We start from the raw sequence: 16,787 nt of genomic DNA on the forward strand, positions 1-16,787 counted from the left end.
AGCCACGCGCAACTCACGCAGTTGCGCGCGACTCCCCTTACGCGGCATGTAAGTTGGGTTAATTTCCGTATTTTGGCTCATATAATGACGGAATCTTCACGAGATCTTAAGACGAATCATACGCTTGCCTTCTACACTTTGTGTCCCTTTTCTTGCCTACTTTCTTATTTAATTTTTATTTTCTTTTATTATTTTATTTTCTTATTTTCTTATTTTCTTTTATTTTCTTTTTTCTTTCCTCATTGTTTTCCTACTTTCTTTTTCTTTTTATTTTTCTTTATTATTATTTTCCCATCTCTTTATTTTTCTTTTTTTTTTAAAAAAATTTTTTATTGGAAAAATTGCTCCCATTAATCTGAACTTTGCCTCATCCGCAAAAAATAATCCCAACTTTCGTTTATTATCTATCACTCCCAACTTTAGGGGGTATTAATTTCTATTGCACCCAAATGACTTGCAACCGGTTAATCAGGTAAACATTGCTGACTTGTGATTAATTGCACACGTGTCGCATCATGATAGGCTTAAAAAAAACAAAACAAATTAAAAAAAAAAACCCATACACAGCCACCTCCACCACCACCACCACCCTCAATCACCAAAACCCTAACCCCGGCCCTCAATTTCACCGGGAAACGGTCGGACAACCCCCCGACTTCCACTAAAAACAACCGGCCTTCCTCCACCACCCATCCCAGACCCTAGAAACAACCTTAGCATAGTTGTTTTCGTGGCTAATTGACGGGGAAGGGGGTGCCGTTTTCGTGGGAAGGGGGTGAAATTGAGGGTGAGGGAAGGGAAAGGGATGGATTTCGAGGGTGAGGAAGGGATGGGCGCCGTTTTTCGGCAACAGGGGAGGGGTTTTCGGGGGTGGGGGAAGGAATGGGGTGAATTTCGAGGGAAGGGGGAGTGCTGAGCGGCGGATCTAGGGTTTTTGGGGTGGTATTCGAAGCAAGGGAGGGGTTTTTAGGGGTGGGGGAGGGGTTTTCGAGAGTGGGGGAAGGGGTGGGGTGGCTGGGCGGCGGGGGAGGGGGCCGAAATTCCGGCGGGGTGGGGGTGGGGGTGTGGTGTTTTCGGGAAAGGGTAGGGGGATGGGTTTGGGAGTTTTTTTTAATTTTTTTTTTATCTATCACGTGTTGACACGTGTCTAGGTAACCTGCTACATCAGGTTGGCTAACCTGTTGGGTGAAATAGAAATTAATACCCCCTAAAGTAGGGAGTGATAGATAATAAACGAAAGTTGGGATTAATTTCGGCGGATGAGGCAAAGTTCAGATTAATGGGAGCAATTTTTCCTTTTTTATTTCTTATTTTCTTTTCTCTTTTTTTTTCCTTCTCCTTTTTTGAGTTTGTTTATTTTTTCGAGGGGGGTAAGTCGGGAACCCTTTCCCTCCCTCGAAAATTTTTCGCATTAATGTACACATGGAAACGAAAAAAAAAAAAATAATAATGACATATATACAAATGTATCATATATACAAAAAAATACAAAAAATATATATACATAGGTTTCCTAAAAAAAAATATATAATAAATGTGTACAAGAGAAATCAGGGTGCTCGACGACTACTAGACGGTTGCTGCACATCCTGCAATATCCAAAATGAAGATTAATACATAAAATGTAATAATTTCGTTGCAAAGAAAAAATAAATAAAACTTACCGCGATCATCCGATGATCACGACATGATAAAGTCACGAGGGCTTTCCGATAAGCAGCTTGGAAAGCACGTAAAGTCCTCACCATGTCGTTCACGGTCACTACGTGAAAAAATGAAATTGGCACCGGTTCAAACCCGGCCTAAGCACCGGTTTGAACCGGTGCCAATGTGGGGGGTGCCAAAAAGTGGTCTAAAAAGGCACCAGTTCAAACCGGTGCCAAAACTCAGAATTGGCACCGGTTCGTTAACCGGTGCCAAAAAATACCAAAAAAATTTAATTCAATGTTTTTGGCACCGGTTAACCGGTGCCAAAAGTGCCAAAAAATAAATATTTTTTTTCTTTAAAATTAAATAAATTAAAATTAAATGAGAATACAAAATATAAATCGAACATCGCAATCAATATAATCAAATCTGTTTAATATATATATATATAATAAAAAAATTACAGTATAGATCAATAAAAAAAATTACAACATATAAATCAAAATAAAAAAATTACAACATATAAAAAAAATTACAATATAAATCAAAATAAATATTTACAACTTTACAATAAAAAAAACCCCATACAACATCTAAATCAATATACTTGCATCTTGATTCTTCGATTTAAGATCTAAATCCATGTACCTACACCAATTAAAACAACCAAAATAAATCGATTAAAAAGATTTAATTAAGTTGCGAAAAAATATAAAAAAAATCCAGAAAATCAAAAAAATAAAAAAGAAAATCAGTTGAAAAGAAAAAAAAAACCCAGGACATCAGTTAAAAAGAATTGAACCAAGAAAATCAATTAAAAAGAATTGAACCAAGAAAATCAATTAAAAAGAAAATTGAAAAATAAAAATATAAAGAAAACCCCAGAAAAAAAATCGATTAAAATCTAAACCAAAATTGAAAATCAGAAAAAATAAAATAAAATAAAAAACCCAAAAAATAAATAAAATTAAATGCCATTAATAAAAAAACCCCCAGAAAATAAATATAAAAAAATTCGAATAAACCCAGAAAAAAATTAGAAATCGAAAAAAAAACCCAGTATTCGAAAAAACCCAGAAAACAAAAAAAAATTGAAATCTGAAAAAAAAAAAAACAAACCCAGAGATCGAAAAACAAAAATAAAATCGAAAATAAAATAAACCTAGAGATCCAAATAAAAACAAAAATGAAAATCGAAAAAAAATCCAATTAGAAGAGAATTGAAATTGAAAAAAAAAACCCAGGAAAAAAACCTAAAAATCACATAAATAAAAACCCCAAACCGCATGCATTACCCCAAAATAATCAATTATTTTAACATAAAATTAACCCAGAAATCGAAAAACAAAATCAAAATCGAAAAAAACACAATCAAAATTGAAATCGGAAAAAAAGAACCGAGAAATAGAAAAAAAAAACAAAATCGAAAAAAGAAACCCAGAAAGCAAAATTTAAAAAATCAAAAACGAAAAAAAAAACTATTATATTCGAATTATAAAAAACCAGAAATCGGAATAAACAATCAAAATCGAAATAATTAAAATTAAAAAAAAAATTGAAATCGAAAAAACCAGAAATCGATTGAATTGGTAAAAAAAACCAAGAAATCGATTAAAAAAAAATCAAAATCGGTGTTGCATGTTGTTGTCTTCGAATTATTGGTGGTCTTCGAGTGATAGATAGGAGGAGGAGATCCAGAAAGATAAAGAAATGAAGGAGATCGGTGAGCAAGAAGGAAAGAGGAGGAGAGGAGGAGGAAGAGACAGAAAGAGGAGAGGAGAGAGAAATGGCTTAGAAAATTAGGGTTGGGGGGTAGTTATACGGGCGGTTTTTTGTTTTTAATAATTAAACGAACCGGTTCGTAAAGTCACCGGTTCAAACCGGTGCCCTTTTTATTTTTGGCACCGGTTTGAGCTGAACTGGTGCCATTTCTCTTTGTTTAAAAATCCGCCCATTTTTAGGCCGGTTTTTGCCACCGGTTTGGCCTAAACTGGTGCCATTAGGGGGTTGCCTATTTGTATTTTTCTACTAGTGGGTCTCCCGCGGAACCTGTTCCAAGAATACAAGGACAGTTAGTAATCAAATGTATATGAAACAAAAAATAAATAAATAGAAATATTGAAGTGCATATACATAAAAGACATACTGACTCAACTGTCTCAGGTACGAACGGTATCCCTCGTCATCCTCAGCCGCTGGAAGGGTCTCATGAATTACCAATCCGACAGCATCGGTATATGTGATCTCCGCTGTAGGAGGCACCCAACCACCTAGCTTGACCCGCTAAAAATACATGTGACAAAAACGATAAAAGGGTCAACATTCCGAAAAATAAATAGAAACACGAAAAAAATAGTTAGAAAACTAACCGGAACAAAGGCCGAAAAAGGAGTTAGCCTGGATGCTATAAAAGCCGGATAAGAAGCATCCGGCTGCACCAGCTGCTCCGCTGGATAACCAAGGATCTCCTGAGCTCAATCCTCGGTAGACAACAAGTCCAGACGCAGCATCCGGATCGGGGGATCCGCAGGAGCCAAAGGCTCCTCGGTCGAAAGCTGCCAGAGAACACGCTCGCCTAAAAACCAAGCGTCGGTACTCTGGAACACCGAGAGTCCCGTATAGAGGGCCCGGATACGGCAACGAACCATGCCAGACCGGATAGCCTCAAGGACTCCGACGATCAAACTCCAAGACGGATATCGATCTATAAAACACAACCACATGAAAAATCGTTAGAAAAATAATAAAATAAAAAAAACGAAAAGAGAACTAGTTGAATACTCAACGACACACGAGTGGCCGAAAGAATCCTCTGGCGAAAGACGCCGGTAGAAGTTGCTCGTCTCCTCTTAATCTCGACCAATCGATGACCAATAGGAAAACGAGTATCCCCAAGCACCCTAGGGGCTAAGAAAGGCACGTACGAGTATCCCCAAGCCTGAAATCGAGAGAAGATAAGCCTAAAGGAAAAAACGAAAGTAATAACCGAAAAAAACTTAAAACACGTACCTCAAGGATACGACCATGCCATGTAAGCGAGATCCGAGGCACCTCAGTAGCTGCCGCGGAATCCATGACCTGGGTCGGCTTGCCTATAGCCGTAAGTATACGGGCATACGACATTTCGGCCTAACTCAGGTTACCTACTTTCCCCAAATCGCTGAGGCAAATAAGTAACCCAATGGCGAAACGCTCTCCTCGATCACTCAAGATGGTGACGGAAAGAATGTGGACAATGTATATCCGAGCCAGCTGCTCAGGTGTACACTGCCGGTCAAGCTCGTCAGCCGATAACTCATCGGCAAGAACCAAGTACGGACAAGATTGCGCGTACACGTGAAGGGCCGACGCAAGACGGTCCCCCACAAGGTCGCGCAATCTCTCGTTTGACCCCTTAACGACCGCTCGCCTCCGAAAGGAAAACACGTAATCATTGAGAAATCGAAAGGGGTAACCGTCATCTCTCCCCATGGAAAGTGGAAAGTGTTGGTGGAATCCCACCAAAACTCCAGCAATCCACGGAGGAAAGCTGACGATGTAGACTGGCTCGATAAATCCCGAAGAGCCTCCAGCTGGGAGGCAATCCCAGAAAGTGCTATCATCTCCTTTGCCACCTCGGGTAAACTCTCAAAACAGGCTCGCAGGTCACCAGAGCCGTACAAACGCATGCCAGGCTCACTCTAAATAAAAGAATAAAAATAAAAGAACGGTTATGGTTTAAGAAGGAGAAGAAACAAAAGAGAAAGAAACGAAAGCGCGGAAAACTCACGATGCCGCGCCACCCTCTAATCGAAACGTGGTGGTCTGGGTCCCACTTTAGGACCCTAGGGTCCCAGTTGGGAGAAGCCTCCCAAACCACCTCCTCCTGGCGACGTCGATAGACCGCGACGCGTCGCTCTCGAAACTCCTCTCGAGGACGGGTCACCCTCTTCCGAGGGCGAACCGCCTCGTCCGGACCAACAAGAACCTCCTCAGCATCGACAAATTGAGGCGAGTCCATGCTATGACGGATAAAATTTCTTTAATAAGTTTATTTTATTTCCTAAACTAAACTAATATATGTATTCTAGACCCATTTCGACAGCATAACGGCTATCGAGAGGGTAAAACACGAAAATTGAACGCCACCCATACTTGGGGGCTACGATACCTGCACTTAAACTCAGTACATGGAGGCTTTTAACACCCACAAAAGCCATCCTATACCAGTTTCAACTAAGCATGCAAGGGATTATATTCCAAAATCTCAAAGAATCAACTAATTTAAGACGATTAACAGTAATATAAACATAATTATCGTCTACCAAACAATTTTGAAGTTCGAATATAGCAAAATGAGCTAAGAGTATGTTTCGCGCCATTTTTCAACAATTCAAAATTCACAAAAAAAGAATTATGAAAGTTATATTAATTTCATCACTATAATATACTTCATAATCAGCAATTATAACCAAAATGAGCAAGAAAAGCAACAAAATCAAGCAAAAATTCGAAAAAAATGAGCAAGAACGAACTTGAACAAAGAAATGCTCATACAAGGTTCAATACTTAACCATTTTTCATGAAATTTGTTGCAAAATACTCCTTAAACATAGCATAACAACATAGAATAAACAATTTCAAGAAAAATAAGCCGAATCGAAAACCCCCAAATTTGAAATTTGGGTTTTAACGTATTACCACAAAATAGGGAATACATAACACACAATATACAACTGTCAAGTTAGATAGGCGATCTCTAGCATTCTACAGGATGCCTACCTAAGATGAGCGCTTTGTATGTTAAGACCTATAGAGCGGCTGTCAGGTTAACCGTTCTATATATTTTACATAAAAAATATGACTTTAGATATAGATCGCTTTTCTTAGATGAGCGATCTTTAGCATAATTAAAAAAAATAATAATAAATCATACCTTATTAAATGCTCCGTAAAAAACTAAAACCCTACTCCTCAACCTGCACGCCGCTCTCCCTTCTCCTCTTCTTTCTCTCTCTTCTTTCTCTCCTCTCATCTCCATGCCTCTTTCTCACCTTTCATCTCATCTTCTCAAACTAAAAAATAAAATATGAAAAAAAATTCATAATTACACAAGTAAATCTATTTTTCGGTTTTACAATCAAGATCAATGCATGGTCATTTGTATCTTTCCCTCAAATTTTCAAAAATTAAATGCGATTTCATTCAATCTAGATCTGATAATTGTAGTTCAAAGAAATGTTGAAGGTTTAGAGCCGAAAAATGAATTCAATTGATTACATTCAAGTCAGTTTCAACGAACCGGTAATGCTCCGTTGCAACGCCGCCGTAGATCGAGCCGGATAAACCGTCGTCGTATGATTTGGATGCGTTGTAATGAGGTGTTGCTGCTATGAAATAGATTAAAGAGTCCAAAGATGCATAAAGGTATATGAAGTGTAATCTTATTTGTGTTCACATTTCAATGTTAAATTTCGTTTTTTGGTTGATTTAAAGTGATTGATATGATTTTTTCTTTTTTCTTTTTTTTTTTTTTTAATTATTATCGATCTACAGTACATGATTTGGTTCTAAGTCAAAATTTTAGTTTTCATTTTGAGATTTCGTTTTACTTCTCAATTATTTTAGATCTTTTGGTGCTTGGTTATATGTTATTTATTCTGATTTTTTTATCTTTTTTCACTTGATTTTCATATTTTTATAATTTCTAATTTTCATGTCATGATTTTGATCTTCGTCTCTTATCAATTGATTTTCATGTCATGATTTTTCATGTTTTGATTTGCAGGTGTTTGATGCGACTTCTCTTTTTGTGCCTTATTAATGGAAAAGGTGGTTGAGGCTAGTGAAGGCTAGATCTAAGTGCTGCTAGTGGTGTGGAGGTTTTGACTTTCGAGGGCAATTCAAGTCGTTGCACGGTTGTTACCCTATTGATAATTAATTTGTTGTGTTAGAAAATTTGTAATGTAATTATTTTTATTAATAAATTTAGTTATTATTATTCAAATATTTGTATTTTACTGTACTATTTTTTATAAATAAAATGTTATTGTTATGATTTTTTATTTATTACGTATGAATTATTATTATTATTATTAATTATAATTTTTTTATTAAAAAAGTGAGGAATAGAGAACGCCTATCTATGACAAGCGTTCCGTTTTTATAAAGTTATAGAGCGCCTGTCCTAAGATGACAACTCTCTTTTCCTTGTTTTTTATTTACCTTTTATCATACAATAGGAAGCGCCTATCTTGGATAGGCGATGTGTATTGTGTTAGATATAGAACGCCTCTTAGAGGCGTTCTATAGACTTTATAGGGCACCCACTCAGGAGAGCGCCCTAGAGGTGATCTATATTGGTTGTTTTAGGCGATCTCTATTCCCTATTTTGTGGTAGTGACGATTCAAAAATCGTTCGAATTCAGTCGAAAAAGAGCAAACTTTAGCAAAAATCTTACATTGGATTACGGCAAATATGAATTGAGGACGAAATTAGCTTCCTTTAGAGACAAAAATCACAAAAAACCGAGCTTTTTAGAGAGAGAAAGAGTCGAAAACGGCGAAGGAAGGAGAAAAGGGTGAAGTGAAAATCGCGTATGCGATTTTTCACTGACATTAATGTCGCGTGCAACTTTAGATGTTGCGCGTGACATACCAGCGCAACTCAGAAAGATGCGCACGTCTGGCCAGCGCGACCTTCTGAGTTGCGCGCGGATACTGGTCACTAAAAGACCGAGATTTTGATTTTGATGCGTTTGATCATTTTTTGAACGGTTTTTGCTCGTTATTAGACGTAATGGCGTGCAAATTATTAAAATCTTTTTAATTGCTTTGCATATTGTAGTTTGTTTTCTTTTTTGTTAGTTTTTTTACATCATATTGCATGCACACCGTGCTTTGTGCCTTCTCCAAGCATACGTTTTGAACGTTTTTCGTAAGAGTGCCTTAAGACGTTGCATGGTGGTGCTTTACGTAAAAGCCCCATAGACAGGTTTGTCATTTTACTGTACTGACGTAACAAATGTCTGAGTTTTCTTCTTTTTTCACGCCCGAAGCAAAAAGGAAGGCGTTTTCATGCAGCGTAAAAATGCAAGTGGCGTATCGTACGATGCAAAATTGTACGGCATAGGTGTTGCGTAAAATTTCACTCAGCCAAGCTTTGCGAGATCTACCTCTCGGGACTAAAAGGTAGTGAATTACTGTAGGCGTTAGCTCAACGAGTCGACAGGCACGCCGAACCTTCAAGAACAGGCACTCCTTGAATGGATACGGTAGTTAGTGCGCTTACTAACTTACTGAACAGTTAGGGTGTCGAATCCACCCCCTGTATAAAGAAGCGACGAGACGATGTCGCACCCATGTAGTCACGTGCCCCTAGTCTTGAGACACGTGTACTCATCTTGTGGACAAAACTGATGAGAGAGTTTCTGACTTTCTTCCTTCTCACTGAATTTGGATATATACCTCCAGTCCTGAGACATGTATTTCTATCTTGTGTTCTTCCGGCTCGAATACCGGACCATTTCGGCTCGAATACCGAAAACCCCTTTTTCATCTTTTACTTTGTTAAAGTCATGCTAAAGTTTCAATGAAATATCGAGGGACTTTAGACCGACGATGACACGATTGAGAGGAAATCCTCCCCTTTTATCCTTTTAAAATCGATCCCTTCTCATGACCTGACATCACCCAGAATACTTTTACTTGTAAGAGCATTCTACAATTGCAAAGGATCAATCTAGATTCTTTAGCGCGTTAAGACTAGGAAGGAATTTTTCTACCCTTAATAGCTACTTGTTTCAAACACTTAGCGAACCAAGGATTGTTTCGACATCCTTAAACATTACCGAAAGATTTTCTATTCTTAGAGAAATTTGCATAATGAGTCTCGGATTTATTTCCTTGACTACTTTGATCATCGTCTATTCTAAACTCGATCAAAGTGGGGGCTAACTGTAGACATCTACTTTTGGCCTCCTGTCCCGACAGGAAGTGCAATGACGATAAATAAAGCCATCTTCGTGTTGGATCGAAGTGAAGAATACTTATGGATAACTGGTTAATCCACAAAACACAAAAGACTAGCCCAAATTAAAGAAAAAGCCAAAACAAAGGTCTAATAACTAAACCCGATCATAATTAGGCTTAAGCACGTGCTTAAACCCTAATTATGGCGGATTTAGGAGCGCCTAGGTTAAAACTTAGTGTTGCCGCAGAAAAAGCCGCGCGCATCTCATAAAGTCACGCTGGGCTGCCGCGCGCAACTTTCAGAGTTGCGCTGCGGAAGATTCAGAATTATTCGGAATTATACGGAAAATATAAAATCGAATATTACCATAAAGCCGCATGCGAGACAAATAGTTGCGCTGCACATAGCAACGCAACTCTATAACTTATGCTGGGTTGCCACACACAACTTCATCTGTTGTGCGCGACACCTGCTGCGGCAGAATGCTCGAAACCCTAAACCTAATCATTCCCCATAAATACGAGTTTAAACTGAGGCTTCAACAGACAAAAATTAACCTAAAACTCTGTCAAAATAACTTGTGAACTTGCGCAACCTAGCCCTCTTGTTCTAAACACTCACCCTTTCGATACTTTGTTACTACGATGGAGGTTCCCCAACAAGAAGGTGTCCATAAGTGTTCTAAACGGAGATCTAGCAAAGATAAGTGGTAAATTCCCGATCACTTAGTTAAATCACCTTCTTTTTCTTGTTTAAAAGGACTTTAATTAACTAATTAGTGTTGTTTGATCACTTTTAAAATAATTAATTAATCAATTCCACATAGTATCTTGCGTTAAATAGAGATTAGAATTGAATTAAATAATTGTTGGTTGATCACTTAAGCCAAGGCGAATCTTGTTTATTATTGTTCTTTCACGAATATTATTAAATAAGAATAACGACTTTTTCAATGTAATAATATTATTTATTGTTCTTTCACGAATATTATCAAATGGTTTATTTTTAATTTTCTAAATAACATAAAAAATAGATAACAAATATAATAATTATAATAATAATAATAATAATAATAATAATAATAATAATAATAATAATAATAATAATAATAATAATAATAATAATAATAATAATAATAATAATAATAATAATAATAATAATAATAATAATAAAATATCAACCCCTTTCCCAAACCTCCCACCTAAAACAGACTCTCCACCATTGCCTACTTCTTCCCTATTGGTCTAACACCACCAGCCAACCCTAGCGGAAAAGCCCAAGCCACCCCTGACTTTCCCGGCCAACGATAGCAGCCCCTTCCTCCCCTTTCCTTCCCAACCGCCACCTGAACAGTCCCCCCTGCTCACCACCAACAACCCAACCAAACACCACTAAACACACACCGTAATAGTAGCCATCTCAAACTCACATGTGCACCTCCACCATATCACGACCCACAAAATCAATGCGTTGTTAAACCCCATCAACTACCAATTATGTTCCCAAATTCACACACATACAGAGCAACAACTAATACACACAGTAACAATCACATCTTCACAGCCACCACTCCCAAATAACAACAACAGCATTAGCCCTTGCAACTCCAAAACAACCAATAAATAACAACCAAATTGGCACTAGCAAAACTATCTATTATAGCAAGAAAACGCCCAATTCTGACTTCCTAATACTTCGGTGGCAACAATTCACTCAATTCCATTTACAAATTGGCGCAATAGCATGGGGAGGGTGACGCAGGAGGGGAAGCAGAGCACAAGGAAGGTTTCGTGAATGGTTGGGGTGTTGAGTTCATGAGGTTTTAGTGTGGCCGTGTGGTCGGTTTAGAAGGTTTCCTGGTTATGTGAGAGTGGGTGTGGTTGGGAGTTCGAGGTGGAGTTCTAGTGGTGGTTATGGAGGTTTGGTGATGGTGATTATGGTTGAGTTACCATTAAAAGTTAGGGAGGTGGGAGGGTAGGAGGAGAGAATTAAGAAAGTAAAGAAAAAAACCTTAACATGTTAAACAGATTTTAGGTTAAAATGATCAATTTGAGCAGATTAGTGGTAAAGGTGGTTTTTTTTTTTTTTTTTTTTTTTTTTTTTTTTTTTTTTCAGATTATTCAAAGTTGAGATTGTTTTGAGAAAAAGTGGCAAAGGTGAGATTAATTGTTTTTTTTTTCTTGTTATTATTACTTTTTAAAAAATAATTTAAAAATAAGAAAAGTTTATAATAATAATATTTAAGAATTTTAAATGGCTTACGATCAAAAGTTATAAAATTGATTTGAAAAATTAACAAAAATAATACAACCTTTGGCCGATTTTTATTTGATAATACAACCTTTTGATTATACTTGGATATTACAACCTTCGGGGGTCATAATTTTAAAATGATCTGTCGCGTAGCCAGGCGGAGTGTTTAGCCATGCTAAAGGGGTTGGATTGTGGCTTTGGAGATAGAGAAAGGGTTGTGGCTGGGGGAAAGCTCTTGGGGTCTGGTTTTAATTTGCTACATGAGGGGTTGTTGGTTGAAGGTGGACGGAGGGACTAGAGTGATAGTCGACGATGACCAACGGGTTTCTAGTTGGTGGACTGTGGGTGGTGTTTGGGAAGCAGGTTGGGATTGGGGTTGGTGGTCAATGGTGGCTAAATGGAGGTCAAGTGCTTGTTAGGGGAAAGAGGGGAGGGTGGATCAGCCGGCGATATGGATTTGTGCGCAGGTTGGTTTGTCATCGAGAGTCGTTGCATGTGGGAGAGGGGAGAAATGCGGTGGTTGGGTGGTCGGAGATTTAAAGTGGTGGCTGTGAGGTTTTTATATTAATAATAGTAGTAGTAGTAGTAGTAGTAGTAGTAGTAGTAGTAGTAGTAGTAATAATAATAATAATAATAATAATAATGAAAAATTGTGTGGATATCCATTATCCTCTTTGTATGAATCTAGAATATTTTAAATAGATTTAGGGTTTAAATTCTTATCTAAACAAACCCTAATTATACTGTATATATTACCTCATCAATGGAATAGGTAGATATTGATCTATTCTCTCCCCAATTTCTCTCTCGTTCTCTTTATTTCACAACACGTTATCAACACCAAACCTCTACCTCTAATCCTCTACTATATCTACAATTGAAATCCATAACATTGAGATAATTATTTACTGTTTTATTCGCTTTTATTAAAATCTAAAAAACGATTATTGATATCATTTGATTTTTAATATCTGATTTTTGATATGTTGAATTTAGGATGCTTTTTATTTGGTGCAACTATTAAAGAGGATTTAATCTGCCACCGAAATTAACCTTTTCATGGGTTTTTGTTTTTGAGACATTATATCAAGTTTCTGATCTTGGAGTTGGGTTCCAGCCTTTAGTTGTTAGGAGGGCAGAGCATGATAGGTACACTGCAGATGAGTGTGCTGACATTAGATGCTCTTGGAGAATTCATGCAAGCATGCTTAATGATGGATGCACTTGGGCTATAAAGAGTATTAAGAATCCCCATGTCTGTGACTTGAACTTGGTTTATAACCTTATGTGTAATTGTGAGTGGGCAGCAAAGAAGTTGTTGGAAGACATAAGAGCAAGCCCTGAGATCAAAAGGAAAGCAATAAATGAATTGTTGTGGGAAAGATTTTGAATTACAATGGCTACCTCAACTATGTATAAGATGAAGGGCATTGCCATGAAGATGATTCAAGGTGGTCATGATGATTCTTACAACAAGCTGAATATGTATTGCCACTTACTAAAAGAAAGAAACCCTGGTTCAATTGCTTTTTGTACATGGAAGGAGTTACAGCAACCTGAGCACCATTTGCAGTTTAGGTCTATCTTTATTAGCTATGCTTAGAAGATTGTAGAGGTTTAGTTGGAGTTGATGGATGCCATTTGAAAGGGAATTTTGGTGGAGTCTTATTATCAGTTGTCTCATTGGATGGAAACAATGAGATCTTCCCTGTTGTAGTAGCAGTGGTTGACTCAGAGAACAAGCAGTCTTGGTGTTGGAATTTTCACCACTTAAAGGAAATCTTAACTAAAACAGGAAGAACTAACTGGACAATAATGTCAGACAGGCAAAAGGTATGCCATGGTCCTTTTAATTGTCCTTACAAATCTAATAGCATTCCATATGTGTTCTTATCTGGACTAACTGTTATTTCTATGTGGTGGCAGGGTATTGATCCCTCCTTGAATCAAATATGGCCCAAGGTACCTAAGAGGTACTGGGATAGACATCTATGCAAGAACTTTAAGTCTCATCAGTACCCTGGTATGCTGATGCACAAACTGTTTTGGGCATTGACTAATGCTTACTCAAAGTTCAGCTTTAGGAAGGCATTGATTAATGATAATTCTATTATATATATATATATTATTCCCCGTCCCATGGTCATATTTGTGCTTATTTGAGCTCTACGGAGCTATTTTTATTACTAATATAGTAATATACATTTTCTATTGTTTTTGTAGAGTTGATATTATTTTGTATGAACTTGCAGAATTGTGACAATTTCAGAGCTTATTAGACCACTACAAAGATATTGGAGTTTGATCGTATTTTATGACCGTATATTTAATGTCCAAGGTCGAGCTACTTAAATTTGGTTCGGTGATTAAGGGATCAATACGAGAGGAAGTCCAAGATTTATCAAGTTATTATTACGGACCAAACAAGGAAAGAAGTTGGGCCAAAAGCTTGAAGGGCCCGAGCTTGCAAATTAAAGCAAAGAAGAGAATAGGCTGATGGGCGTGAAGTTTAATGGGCCCTACACGGTCAGGTGAGTGTACTCCAATTGGGCCTACTGCTATAAGTTGTTGCTAATTTGGGTTTTGTTCAGTCCGTGTTCATTGTTTAGGAGAGTAGTATTTTTAGTGGGATTAGAAGTTGTTTAGGAGTCAAACTCCTCTTCCTACCTTATTTAAGGAGGTAGTACGTAGGGTAGGGGGAGGTTAGTTTTAGTTTTTTAGTTTTTGTTCTTTTATTAGTTTTAGTTTTCTTTTTCTTTATTTTTAGTTTTAGTTTTCTTCTCTCTTTCTCTCTCTAACTTTTCTCTCTCTCATCTTAATTAAATTCTTAGTATTATCTCTCTCTTGTTTCTCTCTCTAAACTCTCAGTTTATGCAATTTTATATTTCCTTCTTTTGGTACTATCTCTTCTCTCCTTTATTACTTATTTTCTTTGCTTTGATCCTTATCATGTCTCCTTTAATTGCTTTATTTAGTTTAGATTTAATTATGTGCGAGTAGTTTTCTTTCTAGGGTTTATGGGGATCCATAAATAATATGAGGGGGTAATTTGTTGTTGATTATTGATATTGCATGATAATTTCTTATCGAATTGTTTTAGTTCTTTACAATTAGATTATGAATCGAGCAGATGTGATTTGATTGTATAAGTATAGCAATATTGAATTGATGAATCGAGCAGATGTTAATTTGATATTAAAGGCTATTTTCAATAGAAACTTAGATCTAATAAATTGTGAGAGCCTGTTAGATCTAGGTTGATTAATAAATTGCGAGAGCCTGTTAATCATGTTACATGTGCAATGTTAATTATTGATTGTTATGTTTTACCCTGGAATATTATTTATTGGTGAATCTATACCCTAGGCTTTTATTAATTAATTTTCCCTACTTTTATCTCCTTTAGTTTGATTTCAGCATATGTATAATTTATTACTCTATAATCTAGATTATATTAATTAAATAGGAATAGAAAGACTCGTTTCCTTATGGATTCGACCCTACTTCCCTATCTATTTTTGTTAGTGGTTTTAGGAATTACTTTTGATTAGGTGATACGACTTTAGCCTGTCAATTAAGCTGCAGTCAATTGATGGGTTGGGAGTTGTCAAGTGGTTCAGAGAAATTGGTCCACTTGAAAGATGGACTAAGTGGAGATTTGATAGCAAATTGTGTTCAGATGAGAACACTAATAACATTGTGGAGATCTTTAACAGCACAATTGGAGTTGACAGGAACTACCCTATTCTTAACCTTTTGGAAGGTATGGAATGTGCCTTGTTTGGTACTTGTTTTGAAGTTGAATGTATGACAACATTGCTTACTTTTTGGTGTAGGTGCTAGGATAATAGCAATGGTGAGGCATGCTACAAGACAACAGACCAGTGAGCAATGGGCTGATGGAGTGTGCCCTAATGAAGGAGGCCAGGTTTTTTCATGCTTACCCAGCTGGAAGAGGTGAGTATGAAATCTCATATGGTAAAAGTATGTTTCCTGTATCATTTAACTCAAGGACATGTGTTTGTGGAAGGTGGCAAATCATGGGATTCCATGTAGACATGGAATTAGGGCATTGTTATATGCTGGAAAAGAGCCAACTGATTATGTTAGTGAGTGGTACTCAGTGGCTAGGTATAAGGCAGCTTATGCTGGGAACATATTTCCCATCCTAGATCCAAAATAGTGGCCTAATTGGGAATTTCCAAAAATGGTGCCACCACCAATAAAAAGGAGTACGTGTTGGTAGACCCTCAAGAAATAGAAGAAAAGAAGAGGGAGAATAAAGAAAAGGAAAGAGAGTTGCTACTGTGAATGCTAGAAATATCAACAATATGGACATAACACTTAAACATGCAATGGGGGAGCAACTAAGAAGGAGCAGCTTGCACAACAGGGGAAGACATCACAGCAAGCTAAGGGCAAGGGGAAAGTGGCAACAAGGCAATGCAATCAACCAACTGACACCAACTTGATTGAGCTCATGATACATGGATCTACATCATCACAACCAATTCCCAGAACCCAGCCACTTAACACTCCTACTACAAGTCAGCCACCATCCACCCAGCCTCCACCCCCATTAGAATTCCACCAGAGCATTAGCCCAAAGAGGCAAAAAATTCTAAACAGGTTGTCAATGCTGTAAATTGATTCCCTGTTGGAGTTCTTTTGGCATCTTCTTTGCAAATAACATTATTTTGGGTTTCAAACCACTTAAGTAGCTTTTTTTACTATCAAACTTCTTACTTTATGGGTTTAAATTTATTCTAGGTTTGTAACTATTTAAGTGGTTTTTTTTTAGCTACAAAACTGCATACTTAATGGGTTTTTTTTTAACCAATAGTTATTATGCTCTTGATATGATTATCTCATCTCAGTGATGGTTTTTATATATTTGTTATGATTATCTCATCTCAGTGATAATGTTTATATGTTT

The 16,787-nt window shown here is 37.1% G+C and overlaps 1 protein-coding gene across 1 annotated transcript; it reads left to right on the top strand.

The window, feature by feature from the left end:
- Positions 1-13,247: 13,247 nt before the first annotated feature.
- On the top strand, positions 13,248-16,034 carry LOC145642866 (uncharacterized). Its single transcript, XM_081694029.1, has 6 exons — positions 13,248-13,383; positions 13,500-13,684; positions 13,778-13,939; positions 15,437-15,614; positions 15,688-15,779; positions 15,882-16,034. The coding sequence occupies exons 1-6, from the start codon at positions 13,248-13,250 to the stop codon at positions 16,032-16,034; spliced, it is 906 nt and encodes a 301-aa protein (XP_081550155.1).
- Positions 16,035-16,787: the final 753 nt, after the last annotated feature.

The sequence above is a fragment of the Chenopodium album genome, chromosome 8, assembly GCF_948465745.1.
Source record: "Chenopodium album chromosome 8, dcCheAlbu1.1, whole genome shotgun sequence".
Classification (NCBI taxonomy): domain Eukaryota; kingdom Viridiplantae; phylum Streptophyta; class Magnoliopsida; order Caryophyllales; family Amaranthaceae; genus Chenopodium; species Chenopodium album.

Excerpts from the sequence above, each read along its gene's own strand:
- LOC145642866 (XM_081694029.1), top strand. The coding sequence starts at position 13,248 with ATGGCTACCTCAACTATGTATAAGATGAAGGGCATTGCCATGAAGATG. Across the intron at positions 13,940-15,436 it reads CAAAGTTCAGCTTTAGGAAG|TCAATTGATGGGTTGGGAGT; the intron begins GCATTGATTAAT and ends ATTAAGCTGCAG. Across the intron at positions 15,615-15,687 it reads TATTCTTAACCTTTTGGAAG|GTGCTAGGATAATAGCAATG; the intron begins GTATGGAATGTG and ends TTTTTGGTGTAG.